This window comes from Piliocolobus tephrosceles, chromosome 9, assembly GCF_002776525.5.
Source record: "Piliocolobus tephrosceles isolate RC106 chromosome 9, ASM277652v3, whole genome shotgun sequence".
In the NCBI taxonomy this organism is placed as follows: Eukaryota; Metazoa; Chordata; class Mammalia; order Primates; family Cercopithecidae; genus Piliocolobus; species Piliocolobus tephrosceles.
In genome coordinates, this window is record NC_045442.1 from 119,508,173 (window position 1) to 119,531,038 (window position 22,866).

General features: G+C 43.5%; 1 protein-coding gene across 3 annotated transcripts in view; it reads left to right on the forward strand.

Moving 5' to 3' along the window:
* UPF2 (UPF2 regulator of nonsense mediated mRNA decay) overlaps positions 1 to 22,428 on the forward strand; it is a 134,810-nt gene extending 112,382 nt beyond the window's left edge. For all 3 annotated transcript variants that reach the window (XM_023223128.3, XM_023223127.3, XM_023223126.2), the window contains exons 20-22: positions 9,630 to 9,771; positions 11,425 to 11,545; positions 21,145 to 22,428. In XM_023223128.3, coding sequence (XP_023078896.1) covers positions 9,630 to 9,771; positions 11,425 to 11,545; positions 21,145 to 21,154 — 273 coding nt within the window. In that variant the 3' untranslated portion in view covers positions 21,155 to 22,428. The remainder of the gene's footprint in view (positions 1 to 9,629; positions 9,772 to 11,424; positions 11,546 to 21,144) is intronic.
* Positions 22,429 to 22,866: the final 438 nt, after the last annotated feature.

Here is a 22,866-nt window from a genome sequence, read left to right on the forward strand (position 1 = left end):
ATGATGAGGAGAGGATAGAAAGAGACAGGGATGATGAGGAGAGGATAGAAAGAGACAGGAATGATGAGGTGCCAGGAGAGGGAGGCTGCCTCTTAGGTAGGATGATCAGGGAAGACTCTACAATAAGTTGCACCTGAGATGTCCTCCCCACTAGCACAACCTCAAATATATGATGCCTAAATATCCCTACATTTGTTGGGCAACTTCTCATGTACACTGAGATCAAAATTGTGCAGTATACTTGTGCAGCATACAAGTGATATACTTGAGCAGTATACTACTTTTTGCTGCAGTGATACCACCTATATACCAGTTAGAATTGTGGAGTGTGGCCGGGTGTGGTGGCTCACACTTGTAATCCCAGCACTTTGGGACGCCAAGGTGGGCGAATCACAAGGTCAGGAGTTCAAGACCAGCCTGACCAACATAGTGAAACCCTGTCTCTACTGAAAATACAAAAATTAGCCAGACGTGGTTGTGGGCACCTGTAATCCCAGCTACTCAGGAGGCTGAGGCAGGAGAATCACTTGAACCCAGGAGGTGGAAGTTGTAGTGAGCCAAGGTCGCACTATTGCACTCCAGCCTGGGTGACAGAACTAGACTCCATCTCAAAGGAAAAAATAAGAAGAAGAATCGTGGAGTGTCGGGCTGGCAAAGACTTCACGGCATGACTCATGTATTGAGAAGTTAACTTTGACAGGATCAGGGCATTGCTGAATCTTGCTCAGACACTGCCGTCATCGGGCCTTGCCTTCAGCCCAGGCTCCAGCCAGGCCTCCTAGTGCTTTCAGGAGAGCCACACCCCTCCCTCCCCTCCTTTGACCAGGGTTGGACTCTGGCACATCCCCATTCCTTTACTCTCCATTCTCTATCTGTGGGAAAAATGAGAGCTTTTTCAAAAATCAGGCCCTAAATGTGGTGTCGCCCTGAGATCTTTGCTAAGACTGCTGTCCTCAGAGCACCTGGAAATGCTGATTCACCACTGTTACCAGGTTTCACAAATCCCAGCATTTTTGCTTTTCTAGGGACTATTTAGTTCTCTGAACTAGACTTTTCTATTTCAGTTATCATGTTTTAGATCTCCTTCATTCTCTTTCTCTTTAAAAACTCTTAGCTTCCTCCTCCATTCCCCCATCACCAGCTTTTCTTGGCACACAGTTTCTAAAGGTAATTAGGCTGTAAAGTTGGAAGGCATGCACACATGCACATATCTGTCTGTTGAATTGTGGAGGGGAGTACATGGCAGCTTCAGCTAGATATACCTTGGTCTCTATTCCTGCACAGCTGCTAGATAATGCTATTCCATTGGCACACTAGGGCCATGATTTTTGTTAACTAGAAGAGAGTTTATGAATATCTCTTTTTGAAGGTCAGATAGCACAACAGTAAGTAATCAGTTTTTTTCTTCTTCCCTTTCATGAAGTACATGAAAATTCATTATCACCTTTGTCAACTCTACACCCCATTTGGCTCTTATAGAACATGTAGGCATTGAACATGTAGGCATTGAAAATAATCAAAGCCTACTTAAAAAAAGCTTGTGGGCTTTGGAAAATAAGTATACCCCAACAGTCTGAAATTCTAAATTGTATAAATCAAAATAAGATTATGTATATTTTAGAAGGAATATTTTTGGTTCAAAGTAGGTAGATTATAAACCGGGTGGCTTATGTAATTTTATGTAAATGAATTTGAAGTTCTTATTTCTTAAAATGTAACATTTAATTTTTAATGTTTAAGGATATACTGTTATTAAATTTTAAAAATATTAGACATGAAATGAGAACTCAGAGTACTTGATTATTAAGTAAATTTTCAATGCTTCTAAACTTTATTTGGAATTTTGGAAAATGTTCAGTTTTTGGAACATTATTTGAAGAAACATCGTTGGTATGTTGTGGTCTGAAAAAGAAAGTATATTTTGTTCTGATTTTTATTCCTTTATTTGGCTTTTGGGTGTTGGCCCTTCTGGTGCAACGGTTTTTCTACAAATGTGAAATGTGTTGCCTTATAGGAATCTTTGGTTTTAAAGTGAAAGACCTCTTTGTGCATCAAATTTGTACTCAGAAATAACTTTCTGTTGTGGTCATTAGGGGAAAAAAAAATTGCACCAATGAAGTGAGTAGTTGCAGAGAAAGAAAAAGATAATGCTTTTAGCCATTTATTTCTTTCTACATTTAAATATTTATGAATTAGAATAATTAATTTAAATTAAAACTTTTTTTTTTTTTTTTTTTTTTTGAGACAGAGTCTCGCTCTGTAGCCCAGGCTGGAGTGCAGTGACCGGATCTCAACTCACTGCAAGCTCTGCCTTCCAGGTTCCCGCCATTCTCCTGCCTCAGCCTCCCGAGTAGCTGGGACTACAGGCGCCTGCCGCGTTGCCCGGCTAGTTTTTTGTATTTTTTAGTAGAGACGGGGTTTCACCGTGTTAGCCAAGATGGTCTCAATCTCTTGACCTCATGATCCGCCCGTCTCGGCCTCCGAAAGTGCTGGGATTACAGGCTTGAGCCACTGCGCCTGGCTAAAACAAGTTTTAATGTAATATAAATGTTATAAAATGCTCAAAAAACTTTTTTGGCCAGGCACGGTGGCCCAAGCCTGTAATCCCAGCACTTCGGGAGGCCGAGGCAGGTGGATCACGAGGTCAGGAGATTGAGACCATCCTGGCTAACACAGGGAAACTCCGTCTCTACTAAAGACACACACACAAAAAACTAGCTGGGCATGGTGGCCGGCGCCTATAGTCCCAGCTACTTGGGAGGCTGAGGCAGGAGAATGGCATGAACCCAGGAGGCAGAGGTTGCAGTGAGCTGAGATTGCGCCACTGCTCTCCAGCCTAGGCGACAGAACAAGACTCCGTGTCAAAAAAAAAATTTTTTTTATTATTTCAAACAAATATGTAACGTATAGTTTAATACTGGCAGACAAGCCTTTTTTGCAATTAATGTTTACATAAGGAGTTATGATTTGTTATTATATTTTGACTAGAATAATGGATAGTTATATGACGTAGTAACTTGAGATTATGTTTCTTAATTTTAGCTACAGTCATGGAGTAGCTGCAAAATTTAAGCTAAATCACCTTCATTGCTATTATGTTCAGGAAATTTAGTTTGAGTGACTTCAATATTTTTATCATCTAATTTGCTATAAAGTAGTGTGTCTCTGTTAACAGTATCTTAGCAGCTCTGCAGTAAAGGCAGTAGACAAAGGTGGCCATCAGTAAATTTATCTCTTCGTTTCCCTGTATTTATTACTGTCTCTTTTATGTTCTTTTTAAATACATAATACTTGAGAACTTTGCCTTTTGTAAAATTTGTCTGAGTTCATAAAATGTGTTTTTGTTCATCTTTTATTTATAATTGTTTCCCGTTAGAAGATCTTTTCGGCCGGGCGCGGTGGTTCAAGCCTGTAATCCCAGCACTTTGGGAGGCCGAGACGGGCGGATCATGAGGTCAGGAGATCGAGACCATCCTGGCTAACACGGTGAAACCCCATCTCTACTAAAAAAATACAAAAAACTAGCCAGGCGAGGTGGCGGGCACCTGTAGTCCCACCTACTCAGGAGGCTGAGGCAGGAGGATGGCGTGAACCCAGGAGGCGGAGCTTGCAATGAGCTGAGATGCGGCCACTGCACTCCAGCCTGGGCAATAGAGTGAGACTCCGTCTCAAAAAAAAAAAAAAAAAAGATCTTTTCACCTTCTTTGATCACATTATGAACTTTTCTTTACGATGTTTTGTACTATTTTATTATTGTGATTAGTGCCATCATCATTAGGCTTATTATTAGTGGATTATGAAGGAAATTTCAAATTTTATCATCAGGAACCTAAAAAGGGGAGAAGTGGCCATCTGTTTTATTTCTGAGTGTTTAGATAAAAATATCTTAGAGTTGCAATTCCAGTTTCATGATGATTAAGAAATTATCTGTCTACTTTTTTTTTAATTGAGTTGGAGTCTTGCTCTTTTGCACAGGCTGGAGTGCAGTGGCACAATCTTGGCTCACTACAACCTCCGCCTCCCGGGTTCAAGCAATTCTCCTGCCTCAACCTCCCGGGTGGCTGGGACTATAGTTTTAGTAGAGATGGAGTTTCACCATGTTGGCCAGGCTGGTCTTGAACTCCTGACCTCAGGTCATCCACCCGCCTCGGCCTCCCAAAGTGTCAGGATTATAGGCATGAGCCACTGTGCCCCACCTATCTACATTTTTTATTGGGCTGCTTTGCTTGACTATTTTGTAAAACAGTAATATACCAATCCCTCTATTTGCGTAATTCATAAGTGTTTAGGACCAGTTAGTATAGCCATTGAAAGGAAAGCCAGCCAACTGATTAAGAGGATTGTAATGCCAGAGTCTGTAATTTACATTAAGAAATTCAGACTGCCATGTCTCTTCACCCAAGGCATCTTATTTTGTACTTGGAACAGAAAATGATTTAAAATTTAGCTGTCACTCTCAAAGCCTAATTGATGTTATATATATATATATTTTTTTTTTTTTTTTTTTTTTGAGACAAGAGTCTCACTCAGTTGCCCAGGCTGGAGTGCAGTGGTACGATCTGGGCTCACTGCAATCTCCGCCTCCCAGGCTCAAGTGATTCTCCTGCGTTAGCCTCCCAAGTAGCTGGGATTACAGGCATGGCCACCACACCTGGCTAATTTTTGTATTTTTAGTAGAGGCGGGGGTTTCACCATGTTGGCCAGGTTGGTCTCGAACTCCTGAACTCAGGTCATCCACCCACCTCGGCCTCCCAAAGTGCTGGGCCCCAGGAGGTGCTTTTTTAGAAGGCTATCTTTAGACCATAAGAACAAAGAAGGGTAGTTCCAGTGCTTGCAAAGAGATACGGAAAACAGACAAAACAAACCTGTTCTCAGTCCCTTTTATAATATCAAAAGGAAAGATTATTATCCAAAAGGATAAAATTAAATAATGTCAAAAGGGATTGTCTTATTACACATTGTCTGTCTGTATCAGAATATCTCATATACCCCATAAATATGTACACCTATCACATACCCACACACACACACACACACACAAAAGATTATCTGACCAGGCACAGTTGACTCATGCCTGTAAAACAATTTGGGAAGCCAAGGCAGCTGGATCGTTTGAGCTCAGGAGTTTGAGATAAGCCTGGGCAACATGGTGAAACCCAGTCTGTACTAAAAATACAAATACTAGTTGGGCGTGATGGCATGCACCTGTAATCCCCACTATTCAGGAGGATTGCTTGAACCCAGGAGGTCGAGGCTGCAGTGAGCCTAGATGGCACCACTGCACTCCAGCCTGGGTAACACAGCGAGACTCTGCCCCGCCCCCCTCCCCCCAAAAAAGAAAAAAGTTGTAATAAATAAAATAGAGAGATTATCTACTTTAAGTGAGTACCAGTTAGGCATAAACAAATCATATCCTTTAGGACTGAAATCACACATAATTATAAAGGAGTTGTCATTAAACTTAGAAAAATCTTACTAAATGGAATGAAAGATTCACAGTGGGCCAATATTTCCTTTTTCAAAAGCAAGCAAAATATACATGCGGAAAACTAGATAGTCTGATAAGCTTGATGTCAACTTTTAGCATAATTCTAGATTGAGTTTTAAAACAGATGGTTTTAGTTGTTAGGAAAATGAAAATTAAAACCAAACAAAATAGCCGTGTATGCTCATTGGAATGGCTAAAATTAAAAACTGACCATATCAATTTTTTGCCTGGGATATGAAAGAACTGGAACTCTCATACACTTCTATCATAATATGAAATGAGGCTGAGCGCGGTGGCTCACGCCCGTAATCCCAACACTTTGGGAGGCTGAGGCAGGTGGATCACCTGAGGTCAGGAGTTCAAGACTAACCTGGCCAACATGGTGAAACCCCATCTCTACTAAAAATACAAAAATTAGCTGGGCCTGGTGGCACACACCCAAGTAATCCCGGCTATTTGGGAGGCTGAGACAGGAGAATCGCTTGAATCCAGGAGGCAGAGGTTGCATTGAGCCAAGATCGTGCCACATTGCACTCCAGCCTGAGCAACAAGAATGAAAAAAAACTCCGTCTTAAAAAAAAAGGTATAACATATAACCACTTTGGCAGTTTCTTAAAAAGTAAAACACACCAGATATTTCTAGCTATTTCATTCCTAGCATTTTTCAGTTAAGAGATGAAGACAAACATCCACCCAGAGATTTGTACATGAATGTAGAATTGCATGTGTAATAACCCAAAAGTAGAAACAGCCAAAATGTTCCTAACAGGTGAATGAATATGTGGCATATTCATACAAGGGAATACAATTCTGCAATAAAAAGGAGCCAAGTATTGATGCATATAACAATGTATGTCTCTCGAAATCTTTATGCCAAGCAAAATAAGCTGGACAATAAAAGAGTGCATGTTATGGCCGGGGGCGGTGGCTCACACCAGTAATCCCAACATTTTGGGAGGCCAAGGCAGGCAGATCACCTGAGGTCGGGAGTTCGAGACCAGCCTGACCAACATGGAGAAACCCTATCTCTACTAAAAATACAAAATTAGCCAGGTGTGGTGGTGGTGCATGCCTGTAATCCCAGCTACTCAGGAGACCAAAGCAGGAGAATCGCTTGATCCCGGGAGGCAGAGGTTACAGTAGGCCAAGATTGCGCCATTGCACTCCAACCTGGGCGACAAGAGTGAAACTCCGTCTCAGGAAAAAAAAAAAAAAAGACTGCATATTGTATAATCTGATAGATATAAACATTTAGAAAATACAGACTAGCCAGGCATGGTGGCACTCACCTATAGTCCCAGCTACTCAAGAGGCTGAGGCAGGAGGATCACTTGAGACTAGAACTTCGAGGCCAGCCTAGACAACATAGTGAGATGTGTCTCCTTAAAATGAAAAGAAAAAGAAAATGCAGGCTGGGCACGGTGGCTCACACCTGTAATCCCAGCACTTTGGAAGGCCGAGGCAGGAGAATTGAAACCAGCCTGGGCAACAAAACGAGATCCACTCTCCCCACCCCCCAGCCTCCCACTCTGCCTCTACTAAAAATTTTTAAAAATGAATTAGCCAGGCATGCCGGGCACGGTGGCTGGTGTCTGTAATCCCAGCACTTTGGGAGGCTGAGGCAGGTGGATCACGAGGTCAGGAGTTCCAGACCAGCCTAACCAACGTGGTGAAACCCTGTCTCTACTAAAAATATGAAACTTTTGTGCCTGCCTACGAAACAGGTGGCGGGCACCTGTAATCCCAGCTACTCGGGAGGCTAAGGCAGGAGAATCACTTGAGCCTGGGAGGCAGAGGTTGCAATGAGCCGGAATTGTGCCACTGCACTCCGGCCTGGGCAACACAGCAAGACACTGTCTCAAAAAAAAAAGAAGAATTAGCCAGGCATGGTGGTGTGTGCCTGTAATCATAGCTACTTGGGAGGCTGAAGTGGGAGGATCACTTGAGCCCAGGAATTCTGATGCTGCAGTGAGCTATGGTCACACCACTGCACTCTAGTCTGCAAGACCTCATTTCTTAAAATAAAATGCAGACTAAATAGTAGTGACAGAGAGCAGATTGGTGGTTGCCTGGGGGTGGTTTCCTTGCTTACGAAGTTTGAAGGTGATGGATGTGCTCATTGTCTTGATTGTGGGGAGGTTTTCTGAAGTGAGCACATATAGCAGAACTCATCAAATTACATTTTAAATATGTGCAACTGATTGTATGTCAGGTACACCCCAGTAAAGTTGCTTTGAAAAAAAAATGTTTTGAAGCCAGGGCAACATAGTGAGACCCAGGTCCTCCAAAAAATGAAAATTAGCTAGGCATGGTGGTGCACACCTGTAGTCCCAGCTACTCGAGAGGCCAAGGTGGAGGATTGCTTGAGCACAGGAGGTGGTGGCTGCAGTAAGCCATGATTGCACCACTGCACTCCAGCCCGGATGACAAAGCAAGACCCTGTCTCAAAAAAATAAAAAATGTTTTGAGCTTTTTAAAAAGGAGATGATAATTGTAAGTAGTCAATACTAGATCACTAAGAGCAGATTCTCAAGCTGAGGTCATTGGGGGAATGGGTAAGTTTACCAGGCTGGTAGTTAAGTGGACTACCTTAATATTTTTTTTAATTTTTATATGTGAGATATTTATCTTCTGTCTTAAATATGAAGTGTAGTTGGGCTTGTAGATAGTCTCTCACCTGCACTTCGTTGCACCTTAGTGTATCTGTCCTAGTGTGTTTGGCATTCTAGGTGTTGCTTTTTTTTTTTTTGAGTTGGAGTTTTCGCTCTATCTCCCAGGCTGGAGTGCAGTGGCACAATCCGGCTCACTGCAACCTCTGCCTCCTGGGTTCAAGCGATTCTCCTGCCTCAGCCTCCTGAGTAGCTGGGATTATAAGCGCCTGCCACCATGCCTGGCCAATTTTTGTATTTTTAGTAGAGACGGGGTTTTGCCATGCTGGCCAGGCTTGTCTCTGGGTGTTACATTTTAAGAAAAACATTGGCTGACTACAGTGCATCCTAAGAGAGAATACCAAGAGAAGACGTTGGAGATAATAGAATCAGACTGTCAAATCAGACTCCAGTGAATCAGAGCTCCTGTGCAGTGTTCAGCTTTAATGATAATTTCAAGGATGCCAGTATTCTGAAGGCACAGGTTAAGCTGAGGGAAGCCTGGGACATGGGCACAGCTCCCCAAATCCTTCCCTTCCACATCATATGTGCCTTTGGTTTGGAGTCACTGATGAGGTCTCTTAAGTGAGGTATGCAGGTTATCAGACAGGAGAGGGGGAATTTAGGTTGTGAAACATCTCCATCTTATGCTTAGATGCTGACATAGCTTACTTAACATTTTCCAGGGAGCCATGGCCCATAAGTTGATAGATCCTGTCTTGGTTTGTTTAGTAAGAGCAATCTTAAACCAGGAACATCCTGCTGAAAACAAAAACATTTCTAGATAAGGACTCACTTTCCTCCATAACAGAGAACTCATCTCACTAGGTCAGGGGCTTCACTCTCTCCTCATCACAGGTGTCTTCAGACGTATGAACGGCGAGTATTGCTGAAGATGGACTAGATCTGTTCTGTGTAAACACCTTTCCGACAGTTACCCAGACACTCCAGAGTTACTGGTTGAAAGGTTGTCCCCGGTTGCTAGATGCGTGCTTCTCCATAGGATGCAGAAAGCAGAACATCTGTTGTTTTATGGAGGTTGGACTTGGCTTTTCCCTTATCCAGCCCTAATAGGTTGTGACTGTATTAGAGTAATACTGGTATCTGTTTTTTCTTTTTTTCTTTTTTTTTTTTTGAGACGGAGTCTCACTCTGTCGCTAGGCTGGAGTGCAGTGGTGCGACCTTAGCTCACCTCCGCCTCCCGGCTTCAAGCAGTTCTCCCGCCTCAACCTCCTGGGTAACTGGGCCTATAAGCACATGCCACCACGCCCGGCTAATTTTTGTATTTTTGTTAGAGACAGGGTTTCACCATGTTGGCCAGGCTGGTCTCATTCTCTTGACCTCATGATCCACCCGCCCAGGCCTCCAATGTGGTGGGATCACAGGCGTGAGCCCCCACGCCCGGCCTCTACTTGCTATTTTATTTGAAGTCTGTTTTTTCTTTCTCTCAATGTTCTCAAACTATTTGTGACTCCTTTGTTATTTTCTCCCAGTTTAAGATCCTTAATGTACCCATGTCCTCTCAACTTGCTGCAAATCACTGGAACCAGCAACAGGCAGAACAAGAAGAGAGGATGAGAATGAAGAAGCTCACACTAGATATCAATGAACGGCAAGAACAAGAGGATTATCAAGGTATAAAATCATCTATAAGAGAAGTGGGAATGTTTGTTGCCTTTTGAATATCAAAATTGTTATTTTGTCTCACCTTTTCATGTCGTATTTGTCCATATCTATGCTGAGAAATTCATTTTGTGTCCCACTGTGTTAATTTTTTTCACTTATTTGTAAAATAACAATAGTGTAATTTTTACCATATTTTGCTCTAATTAAATTAGATTATAAACTGCTAGCTGTGTTTACAAGCAAGATGATAATCAGTTTTTAATTGCTTCACATTGCCAGCCAGTTGTGTGCAGATTCATTTAACAAATAGTGTGCGTTGCTTAATGACAGGGATACATGCTAAAAAATGTGGCATTAGGCAATTTCATCATTGTGCTAACATCATAGAGTGTACTTGACAAACCTAGATGGTGTAGCCTACTACACACCGAGGCTGTATGGTGTAGCCATTATGAACCGATGGGACCACCATTGTATAGGTGTCTGTCATTGACTGGAACGTGGTCACACAGCACACGACTGTATTTATCTCCTTTTGTCTATTGGGAGTCCTAGTCTTGAGGAACCTGTATTCCTTCAGATTTGAGGAAATACTCAAATTAGGATTCTCGTTTTATGCATACACACCCAGCATTTTTTGGTTAATTGGAACCTTACATATCGAGTCCATGGAGACTTCATAAGATAGCATTTTGGTGTTCCTGTGGTATGCAGATTTTACAACCGTAACAGTTGTTTATACAGCACTGTGCTGAACAAACCGCTGTTTGTGCAGGAGAGTGTGTGTGAATCAGTATTTGTGGTTTCTAATCTTTTAATCTCACTTGTAGAATGTTCTCTCCCAGTTGATACCCAACAGTGCTTTTGTTTGTTTTAAGAGCCTTCATTTGTCACCCAGGCTGGATGGAGTGCAGTGGTGCAATCACTGCAGCCTCAAACTCCTGGGCTCGAGTGATCCTCCTGCCTCTGCCTCAGCCCCCCACGTAGCTAAGATTACAGACATGTGCCACCATACCTGGCTCATTTTTAACTTTTTGTAGAGAGGGGATCTTGCTATGTTGCCCAAGCTCATTTTGAACTCCTGGGCTCAAGCAGTCCTCGCGCTCCTGCATCGCAACGTGGTAGGGTTACAGACGTAAGCCGCCACACCCGGCTCCAACATTCTTAATGATAATGGCTAACACTGAGTGCTTACTCTTTGGCCAGACATGTTTTATGTACTTTTTCAAAGTGTGTAATCCTCATAACAATTCTTTGAGATAAGTGTTGTTGTTATCTTCATTTTACATTGAGGGAAATTGAACCTAAAGTCCCACAGCTAGAAAGTGACAGAGCTGGGATATTAACCAGTAGTCTTGCTCTACACACGATGCTCTTAGCTATTGCAATGCACTGCCTCTTAGACTTTTCTACTGCTTCGTAAGATAGCTATGTGGTGGCCAGATTCACAGTAAAGGGAACATTGAGTATTAAAAGAGTCTCATCTCTTGATAATGCTCTTTCAAAACTTCTTAATCATTTTAGTCTGTATAATGGCTATTTTTCTTTAGTCAGCTCCCTGACAGGACTAATAAACTTAATCTCCCCAACATTTCATTCACTCTGTAGGAGGAGTACATTTCTAAGAGTTAACAGCATTTTCTTTTTTGCTCCTAATTACAGAAATGTTGCAGTCTCTTGCACAACGCCCAGCTCCAGCAAACACCAATCGTGAGAGGCGGCCTCGCTACCAACATCCGAAGGGAGCACCTAATGCAGATCTAATCTTTAAGACTGGTGGGAGGTAAAGCAGTCATTACTTCTTCCTTAGCTTTTGTTTTTCATCTTGTCCTTAAGAATAAATTAGAGAATTCTGGATTATATTTTGGCTAAGGCTTGATTATTAGCAAAATAGAAAGGTTGGAAGTGTAGATATTTGAGGGGAAAAAAACCTGCTCTATACTATAGTTATGGCTGTTCTGTTTTGTTTTTTTTTTTTGTTTTGTTTTGTTTTTTTGTTTTTAATTGTTTTTTGAGACAAGGTCTTGCTCTGTTGCCCAGGCTGAAGTACAGTGACACAATTACAACTCACTACAGCCTCACCCTCCTGGGCTCAAGTGATCCTCCCACCTCAGCCTCCCAAGTAGCTGGGACTATAGGCATGCACCACCACAATTGGCTAATTTTTATGTCTTTTGTACAGACAGATTCTCGCCATGTTGTGCAGGCTGGTCTTGACCTCCTAAGCTGAAGCCATCTGCCCATGTGGCTGTTCTTACAAAGACATTGGTTTCAGCTAGATCTTGGCTTTTGCCCTGTCTGAGTGGACTTCTTTTTTCTTCTTTGGCTTTAATAGGAAGGAGTTGTTACAGATGAGCAAGAGAGAGACATCATAGGCTTTGCGTTAGAATTTCTCAGGTCAGGGTTAATTAATATCAGTGTTTACAAAAACTAAAAATCTATTTTCTGGACTTTTAACCATGCAGGTAGTTTGTTCCTAAGCTCTTATTTATTTGTTTATTGAGACAGAGTCTTGCTCTGTCGCCCAGGCTGGAGTGCAGTGGTGTGATCTGGGCTCACTGCAACCTCTGCCTCCTGGGTTCAAGCGATTCTCCAGCCTTAACTTCCTGAGTAGCTGGGACAACAGGGCACGCCACTGCGTCTGGCTAATTTTTGTATTTTTAGTAGAGACAGGGTTTCACCATGTTGGCCAGGCTAGTCTCAAACTCCTGACCTCAGGTGATCGCCTGCCTCAGTCTCCCAAAGTGCTGGGATTACAGGCGTGAGCCACCACGCCCAGCCTGTTTTTTTAAATTATAAAATTTCCTGATGGAATTCTTACCAGTTCCACTTAAATTGTTTAATGTGAGATAATTTAAAACTCTATAAAGAATTTGAAAGTGAAGATGTTCCCTAATAAGACCTCTTTTATGTTTTTTAAGGGTAATTTAAAGTTTCTATGGGACATGATCTAAAGACCCATATCATCAACTAATTTTGTTCTTTTCTTTCTCTCTCTTTTTTTTTTTTTTTTTTTGGCGACCGAGTCTCCCTCTGTCACTGAGGCTGGAGTGCAGTGGTGAGATCCTGGCTCACTGCAACCTCCACCTCCCGGGTTCAAGTGATTCTCCTGCCTCAGCCTACCAAGGAGTTGGGATTACAGGTGCTCGCCACCATGCCCAGATAATTTTTGAATTTTTAGTAGAGATGAGGTTTCACCATGTTAGCCAGGCTGGTCTCAAACTCCTGACCTGAGGTGCTCCACCCACCTCAATTAATGTTGTCTTGTGGTTAAGTTAAAGTGACAGTGGCTTCTGGTGCCCTTACTGATCTCACTTAGGGGATTAGTGTAAACACCGAGGCTCTGCAACAGCCCAAGATGGCACTTTGTTGTTGGGAGCAGGGGAGCAGGTGTAGACGGAGAGTGTGCTGGGGATGGCAGAATTAGATCATGATTCAGGAGGGTAGCATGGGGAAAAATGTAGTCATCAGAGCTTGTGTCTGTTACTCACTGAATATCACTGAACATATTCGTGTGTTCTGGTGGCATTTTTCTTTGAACTATTGGCTCAGATAACTCTAATCAAATTGTAATGTAGAAAATTGGCTTGTCGAGGGGAGGGATTGCATTGGGAGTTATACCTGATGTAAATGATGAGTTGATGGGTGCTGACGAGTTGATGGGTGCAGCACACCAACATAGCACAAGTATACATATGTAACAAACCTGCACGTTATGCACATGTACCCTAGAACTTAAAGTATGATGATAATAAAAAGAAAAAAAAAGAAAAAAAGAAAATTGGCTTGTCAAGGCAGTTTGGAGATCTGTTCTTTAGCATCCATTGAGTATAATTTTTTTTTAAATCCAAGTTGGAAATGATGTGTAAACCCATCTAATTAGGCATAATAAGATATTAGGTTATTTTTAATTATCCAAATTTTATTAAAGTCCTTTAATTAAGCCTGTTTTATTACTGCTAAAATGTAGAAACTAGCTAGGTTAACAGGCAATGAAAAATGTTCATTTCCTGCTTTTGCATTTTCTTAGAGTAGCTTTAAATATATGCCACAGTGTTCTTGATAACATAAATTCCCTCCTGTCTCATCATCAGAGACCAAAACTATTGAATATTTGTATTTCGGTTGGTAAAAAGTAATGCGGTTTTTGTCAATAAAAGTAACGGCAAACACTGCCATTACTTTTGCACCAACATAATATCTTGATGTTTTCCATCATCTTTTACCTGTTCATATTGCAGCCTAACATCTCTGAATAGCACAATTCATGTATTGCAAGTATAGTGTCTTAGTAATTCGTATAGACTCACTATGGAGTTGGATGACATGAAGGGCATCCAGTAGGATTTGCCTCCCTCCCTCAGTGTACACTCATCCCGGACTGCACTGTGGTAGATGGAGTACAAGACAGAGTCTTTACCTGCAAGGTTATGGTCTAGTAGGGAAGCCAAGTACAAGTACTTGAAAGATAATTCCACCCTCTTCATTTGTCTGTTTCAAAAACCTTGGGTGAGAGTCTGTTAAGGACCAGGCAGGAGATATGTAAGCATATGTGTGCTGTCATCGACATGCTTGTGAACAGAGGTAAGCCTTTATTACCTGGCTACCAGTGTTAGGCACTTTGCAGAGTTCCTTCACTTTCTATTTTCCCTTCCTCCCTCCAGTTCCTCTTGGAAGAATTGGCTACACTTGCCCCTTCTTCTTTGCTCCCACTTGGGTGGCTTACCGCTGCCAGTTCACAGCTGGCAGTGGGAGGCACTGCCCACCCCAGTGACCATGCTAGAAAAGAAAGGTTCATTATTGACTCCTGTCACCTTCCAGTCCCTAGGTCGAGGCAGCTTCTGCCTTCACTGGCATCCCCACCTGCCATCTCTTGGCCTCATCTCAGCAGCACTTTGCATTGTGGGCCCTCCTTGTTCTCCCAACAGACCCTTCCTTGGCGTCTGTGAATCTGCTGGCTTCTGGGTTTTCCCTTCCCCCGACCACTGCGGCTCCTGCTGCTGACGCTGCCTCGTTTCTGCACTTGCCCTGCCCAGGGATATCTGTGTTCTTTGGGCTGGGCCTGGGCCCTCTTCTTCTTCTGCACTCTCAAAGGAGGTGTCATCCCTCCCAGTGGCCTGGCTGCTGTCCAGGTCTCCAGCCCAGATCTCACGTTTTCATTTCTGACTTTCCACCCACTTATGACTCAGAGATGGAAGACTCCATGCCCCTGCCCCAGGCTCCTCTCCCGCAGGGTCTCCAGTGCAGGGAGAGGAGGCGTCGTCTGCCCCCTTGTCCACAAAAGAAGAGGAAGTCGTGTTATTGACGGCTCCTCCTCCCTCAATCCCCAGATCTAGATCATTAGCAAATCCTCTGCATACTGCTCCCAAATTCTGACCTCACTCTTGCCTGTTCTATTCTCTACCCATAGCCAAGACCCTGGGTCAAGCCACCATCGCCTCTTGCCTGGGTTGCTGTTGCTGCCTCAGCCTCCTTATCAGCCTCTCTGTCTCTTGTCAACCCTTCAACCCTTTCCTACTCATTCTCTCCCTATAGACTCAGTGTTCTTTCTCAAATACAAATTTGATATCTGTGTGTGTCCTTCTGCTTAAAATCCTCCAATGGCTCCTCGTGGCTTGTAGGATAAAAGTCTAAACTCCTCAGCTTGGTCCCCAAGACCCCATGATGCAGGTGAACATACATGACTGGCTTCATCTCCTGCTGTTCTTTCCCCTGCTCCAGCCTTGCTGACCTTTAGTTCTGTGTTCTTTCTGCCTCCTCTGTGTGGAACAGCCTCCAGCTATTCCCCTGGAGAACTCCTGCTCCTTCAGGTCCTGCCTTGGTGTTCTCAAGTCTGACATAGGTCAGTGCGGATCTGCTGCCACGACTTATGGTATTTCTGCAGACCTCATCCTCCTTAAGTGCCGCTTAGCTTGTCTCTATTCCCCATGAGATTACAGGCGATGAGGGCAGGGACTAAGTCTCGTGTTGTTTCCATTCTGTCTCCTTCGTAGCTCTTGGTGCCTGGCACCTAGTAGATGCTCAATAAATATTTGGTGAGCGGACAAAGGAACTTTTCACAGTCTGTGTTTAGTCATTTAATAAACATTCTCTAGGCCGGGCGCGGTGGCTCAAGCCTGTAATCCCAGCACTTTGGGAGGCCGAGATGGGTGGATCACGAGGTCAGGAGATCGAGACCATCCTGGCTAACACAGTGAAACCCCGCCTCTACTAAAAAAATACAAAAAACTAGCCTGGCGAGGTAGTGGGCGCCTGTAGTCCCAGCTACTCAGGAGGCTGAGGCAGGAGAATGGCGTAAACTCGGGAGGCGGAGCTTGCAGTGAGCTGAGATCCGGCCACTGCACTCCAGCCTGGGCGACAGAGCGAGACGCTGTCTCAACAAAAAAATAAAATAAAAAATAAAAAAAATAAACATTCTCACTCCAGTTCTGCTCCCTAGCTCTTCCCGCTGTTTTTCTTTTTTTTAAGAGTCCCTGCTCTTGAGCTAGCCGCTCAACCTGTTTTAAAATCTCTTCTTCAGATAGCACCTTAAGAAAACTCATCCATCACTCTTAAGAATGGCACTCTGTAAAGTATGTGAATGGAATTTTTATAGTCAGTGCTCCTAAAGTACAGGGGCAGTAAACACGGTAGATGAACAGGCAAACGTGGAAACATGAGATTTTACCCTTTAGAGGACCAGATGTTCTTTGCTGTTTTTAAAATTTACTTGTCTTCTTTGATCGGATTTTTTTTGAGACGGAGTCTCGCTCTCTGTCACCCAGGCTGGAGTGCAGTGGCGCGATCTCAGCTCACTGCAAGCTCCGCCTCCCGGGTTCACGCCATTCTCCTGCCTCAGCCTCCCGAGTAGCTGGGACCACAGGCGCCTGCTGCCACGCCTGGCTAATTTTTTGTATTTTCAGTAGAGATGGGGTTTCGCCGTGTTAGCCAGGATGGTATCAATCTCCTGACCTCATGATCTGCCTGCCTCGGCCTCCCAAAGCACTGGGATTACAGGCATGAGCCACCGCACCTGGCCTAAAAGTTACATTTTAAGGCTGGGTGTGATGGCTCATACCTGTAATCCCAGCGCTTTGGGAGGCCGAGGCAGGTGGATCACCTGAGGTCAGGAGTTCAAGACCAGCCTGACAAACATGGTGAAATCTCATCTCTACTAAAAATAGAGTAATTAGCTGGTCGTGATGGCAGTTGCCTATAATCCCAGCTAGTCAGGAGTCTGAGGCAGGAGAATCACTCGAACCTGGGAGGCGAGGTTGCAGTGAGCCAAGATTGTGCCATTGCTTTCCAGCCTGGGCAATGAGAGCGAAACTCCATTTAAAAAAAAAAAAAATCAGTTATTAATATTAGTAATGTTATATGGCAGATAATGGGAAATTTATTTGGAAACTGGTTATAAAGTAGTTTAGGTCCAGGCACAGTGGTTCGCGCCTGTAATCTCAGCACTTTGGGAGGTCGGGGTGGAAGGATCACTTGAGCCCAGGAGGCAGAGACTGCCAGATCACACCACTGCACTCCAGCTTGGGTGACAGAGCCAGACCCTGTCTCAAAATAAAAAGTAGTTTAAGTTTTTTTGTTTTTGTTTTTGTTTTTTGAGACAGCATCTTGCTCTGTTCCAGGCTGGAGTGCAGTGGTGCAATCTCAGCTCAGTGCAGCCTCCACCTCCTGGGTTCAAGTGATTCTCCTGTTAACCTACCTAGTGTCTGGGATTACAGGCATGCGGTCCACCACTCTTGGCTAATTTTTGTATTTTCAGTAGAGATGAGGTTTCACCATGTTGGCCAGGATGGTCTCGAACTCCTGACCTCAGGTGATCCACCCACCTGGGCCTCCCAAAGTGCTGGGATTACAGGCGTCAGCCACCGCGCCTGGCATAAACTTTTTTTTACTGTAGCTTTTGATAGACTCCCAGATTTTAATTTGTATTTGTATATTTTCTAACCAGGAGATCCTTGAAATAAGGATATAAATTAAAATTTCAGCCCTTTAACAAATAAGAGGCATTTGCTTACAATGAGTTGAAACAGCAGCAGTAACATTTTTGGCAAATATTAAGACTTAATATGGCTTACATGCTACGAATTCATATGGGTTATTTCAGTGCGTCTCAAACTTTAAAGTACATATTAACTCTCTAGACTCTTACTGAAAAGCAAATTCTGATTAGTTTCTTTTTATTATTATTACTTTTTTATTATTATGGAATACTTCACGAATTTGCATGTCATTCTTTTTGTTTGTTTGCATTTTGAGACAGAGTCTTGTTCTGTCGCCCAGGCTGGATTGCAATGCCGGGATCTCAGCTCACTGCAGCCTCTGCCTCCTGAGTTCAAGCAATTCTTGTGCTTCAGCCTCCCAAGTAGCTGAGATTACGGGCATGTGCCACCACGCCCAGCTAATATTTTTTTTTTTTTTTTTTTTTTGAGACAGAGTCTTGCTCTGTCAGAGTGCAGTGGCGTGATCTCGGCTCACTGCAACCTCCACCTCCCAGGTTCAAGCAATTCTCTGCCTCAGCCTCCTGAGTAGCTGGGATTACAGGCGCCTGCCTCCACGCCCAGCTAATTTTGGTATTTTTAGTAGAGACAGGGGTCTCACCGTCTTGACCAGGCTGATTCTGAACTCCCGAGCTCATGAGCCACCGCACCCGGTCAAATTTTTATATTTTTAGCAGAGATGAGGTTTCACCATTTAACCAGGCTGGTCTCAAACTCCTGACCTCAAGTGATCTGCCTATATCAGCCTCCCGAAGTGCTGGGATTACAGGCCTCAGCCACTGCACCCCGCCTGCATGTCGTCCTTGTGCAGGGCCCCGCTAATCTTCTCTGTAGTGCTACAATTTTTTTTTTTTTTTTTTTTTTTTTTCTGAGACTTAGTCTCGCTCTGTCGCCTGGGCTGGAGTGCAGTGGCCGGATCTCAGCTCACTGCAAGCTCCGCCTCCCAGGTTCCCGCCATTCTCCTGCCTCAGCCTCCCGAGTAGCTGGGACTACAGGCGCCCGCCACCTCGCCCGGCTAGTTTTTTTTTTGTATTTTTTAGTAGAGACGGGGTTTCACTGTGTTAGCCAGGATGGTCTCAATCTCCAGACCTCGTGATCCGCCCGTCTCGGCCTCCCAAAGTGCTGGGATTACAGGCTTGAGCCACCGTGCCCGGCCTACAATTTTTAATATATGTGCTGCTGAAGTGAGCACAAGCTCTGGTTACTTTTAAACAAGCTCTCCAGTGATGTCAAAGCTGCTGGTGTGTGGCCTACACTTAGTGGCATGGGAGTATGCTATCTGACTTTTAAACCCATTTTTTTCAAAATGTTTTTTTTTTTTTTTTTGAGACGGAGTCTCGCTCTGTCGCCCAGGTTGGAGTGCAGTGGCCGGATCTCAGCTCACTGCAAGCTCTGCCTCCCGGGTTTAAGCTGTTCTGCCTCAGCCTCCCGAGTAGCTGGGACTACATTAGCTGGGACTACAGGCGCCCGCCACCTCGCCCGGCTAGTTTTTTTGCATTTTTTAGTAGAGACGGGGTTTCACCGTGTTAGCCAGGATGGTCTTGATCTCCTGACCTCGTGATCCGCCCGTCTCAGCCTCCCAAAGTGCTGGGATTACAGGCTTGAGCCACCGCACCCGGCCTTCAAAATGATTTTTTTTTTGTCTGTTTTATTTTGTTTTTGAGACAGGGTCTTCTTGCTCTGTCACCCAGGCTGAAGTACAGTGGCGTGATCACAGCTCACTGTAGCCTTGACCTCCTGGGCTCAAGCAGTGCTGCCTCAGCCTCTCAGTATCTGGGACTACAGGCACACACCACCACAAATGACTAATTTTTTTTATTTTGAGTGGAGTCGAGGTCTCACTATGTTGCCCAGGCTGGTCTTGAACTCTTGTAAACCTATCTTAAGTAGAGTCTGCATTTTTTCATCAGAATTTTTTTTTTTTTATCTTTATGTAAGGTTAAATTAGTGATAGTTTTGTTATAAAATAGAGTCCCTTGTAGAATTGCTTAATCCAAAGTGTATATTGTATTAATAAACACTTTTTAAGCTGATAGATTTTTGAGTCACTCAGATGATTGTTTGCCTGTAAACCAGTCGAATGACACCTTATGCTATAACTATACCTTACTTAGCAAGGATTTTGCACATTTTTTTCCTGTCATTTACTGCATTTATTTAAAGTATTCTAGGTTAGATAGCTGCCTTTTCTTGACTTCGGGAGAGATGCTTGAATCTTCTCTTTCATTCTTTCAGGGAATACTGGTGTTTTTTCCATCAGTTCATTTCTGGAAAAGTTACGAATCTTATCCAGCTGAGGATATACTTTTCCATGTTTGCCTCTTAACGCTTTGAAAGTTTCTTGCTAAGATAGCTTGCTCTGTGAAAAACAAACTGTTCATCTGCTTGGGCTGCTGTAACAAAGTATCACAGCCCTAGTGGCTTAAACAACAGAAGTCTGTTGTCTCCTAGCTCTGGAGGCTGCCAGCAGGAAACCTGAGGTCAGGGAGTCAGCGGGCTGGTTCCTTCTGAGACCTGGAGGAAGGCTGCTCCAGGCCTGCCTTCTAGCTGCTGGGGGTGCTGGCAATCTTTGGCTTCCATACCTTGTCATACGGCACCCTGGTCTCCGCCTTCGTCTTCACGTGGCCTTTCCCCCCTGTGTGTGTCTGTGTACAAATTTCCCCTTTTTATAGAGATGCAGTCATATGGGATTAGGGCTCCACCCTGCTCCACTATGGCCTTATCTTAAGTAATTACATCTACAGCAACCTTGTTTCCAGATATGGTCACATTCTGAGGTCCTGCAGTTCAGTGTCAACATGTGAATTTTGGGGATGCACAACTGAACCATAACACAAACCGTGAATTCTTAGCATCTTAGGAATTAGTTGTAGAGGAGAACAGGAGCCACCCCTCCAGTCATTGCTCCAGTGGCTCTGGTTAAGTCGTAGTTCAGTAGAGAGCATGGATGCTCTCAAGAAAGCACTACAGTTGTCCTCGGTATCCACAGGGAGTTTCTTCTTGGACTCCCTCAGACACCAAAATGCACAGACACTCAAGTCCCTGGTAAAAAATGATGTAGCATTTATGTATAAGGTATGCACATCCTTCTGTGTACTTTAAATCATCTCTAGATAACTTGTAATACCTAATAAAGTGTAGATGCTATGGAGATAGTTGATACACTTTATTGTTTTTAATTTTTTTTTTATTGTTGTACTGTTATTTTTTATTGTTTGGGTTTTTGCCCCCTATATTTTTGATCCATGGATGTGGAACCCGCAGATGATGCCAGGGCCATCTGTAACTTGGGGAAGTTACTTGGTGGTGGTGGGTAGTGTTGCAGACACCATCTTCTGGAGTTTGCCCTGCGGCAGTAAGCTCTCTGATGTGACCCTGTTTGTTCCTTTAGGAGACGTTGATCCAGCAGCACATGTCATTTCATTAGGTCCTGTATCTGATGTTGTGGATAGTGGAGTCCTCCAGCAATTGAATGAGAGCAGTGGACACATCTCAGCAGGTCGGTCTAGAGAGTTGCGAATCTAAACCTGGGACAGGCTGGGGCCAGGAGGCAGAAACACCAGCCTCTGCCAACACCGGAACAAGCCGACGCTTCCAGACAAGGCGGAAAAGGCCTTTTGTAATGGAAATCTCGCGAGGGTTAATCTTCTCTTGAGAATGGCAGTCAAGAAATGAGATGGTTCACTTGACTACTGAGCAGTTACACCAGGGAGAGCGTGAAGGAGATGATTGAGCCAGAGAAGAAACGGGTTGTGATGGTAATGGTGTGGGGGAAATGAACTTGAGCGTTAAACTTGATTTGGGTTTCAGTGTCTCTGAATTGAACATCCCATGTTGGAAGAAGATACATTTGGGGGCTCCAGGACTACAGTAGAAAAGTATAGAGCAAGCAGGAAAATCTTCTAGTAAAACTTACATGCAGGACAACAAAATGATGAAAGATATCCAAATACCAGATAATCCACCAGGAAGGCTTGTGTTTAGGGATTTGTTTCAAGAGGAACAAGGGATGAGGGAGAAAAATCCGTTTTATCCATCAGAGTCAGTGATATAAAATTGCCTATTAGGGTAAAAGAAAAATGTGAAGACTATTTTAGTATACAGAGAGCATTAATTCAGATGGCTTAGAAAAGTGATACCAGCCCAAGAACAGGGATCTAGTTGAGCCCATTGTAAGTACCATTGAAAACAAAACATGCCAGTCAGCATGTCACAGAAATCGAACGAAGGACAACAAGAAGTGGATGAGAATATTTTGTTGACCTTCATGGGTTTACAGCCTCTGTCTCTAAACAAAGTATGGAAACAAGTAGAGCTTTTATTTTGCTTTTGTTTTTGTTCTGTTTCGTTTTGTTCTCCCCCACTCAATAGAAATGAGGGTTCTTAGTCTGTTTCTGACAATCTGTTAATTTCTTAGGATAGTTGTCTTTCGTTTGCTTTCCAGTAGGCGTAGTACATTTAGTTGAAGAGCACATCTGTATGCTACAACTTGATTACATCTTTTTTTCTAGCTATTTTGCATTTTTTCTTTTACCATGTTTCAGTTTCTGCATGTAGATTTAAATAAGAAACAAAACTTGTAAAGTTGTAACATTTCACACGGAAATGCTGCCCAATCTTCACCAGCTTCAGAAATCTGACCTTTGCCGATGCTGCAATAAAGTGTTGTAATTTAGATTTGGTGTGGTGTTTGCTTTGGTTTGGGTTTTGGAAACCTATTGAACGGGTAAATTGGTATCTCCCAGTGTCATCTTTGTGCTTTAAAAATACGTTCTCAGACGATGAGTGTTGTGTTCACCTTAAGGATTCCATCTCTGCATGACTTTTTTTAGGTGCCGGAGTTAATGTACCTTTGGGGCCAATGAAAAAAAAAGTAGCCTACGCAGACCAATAGAATGCACATTTTTAGAATAAGCCGAATACTGGTGGAGATGGGAAATGGTACAGCGTGGTTCAGCCTGGGGCAGCGTTTGTGATTTGTGTGGGCAGAGCCTCTGCAAAGCAGGTAACTCACAAAGGAACAGCAAGAAACACTCTTGGTCCTCTCTTGCCAGGTATTAATTTTAAGACTGATTTACACACTCCAAACGGAGTTACTGTAATCACCATTGCT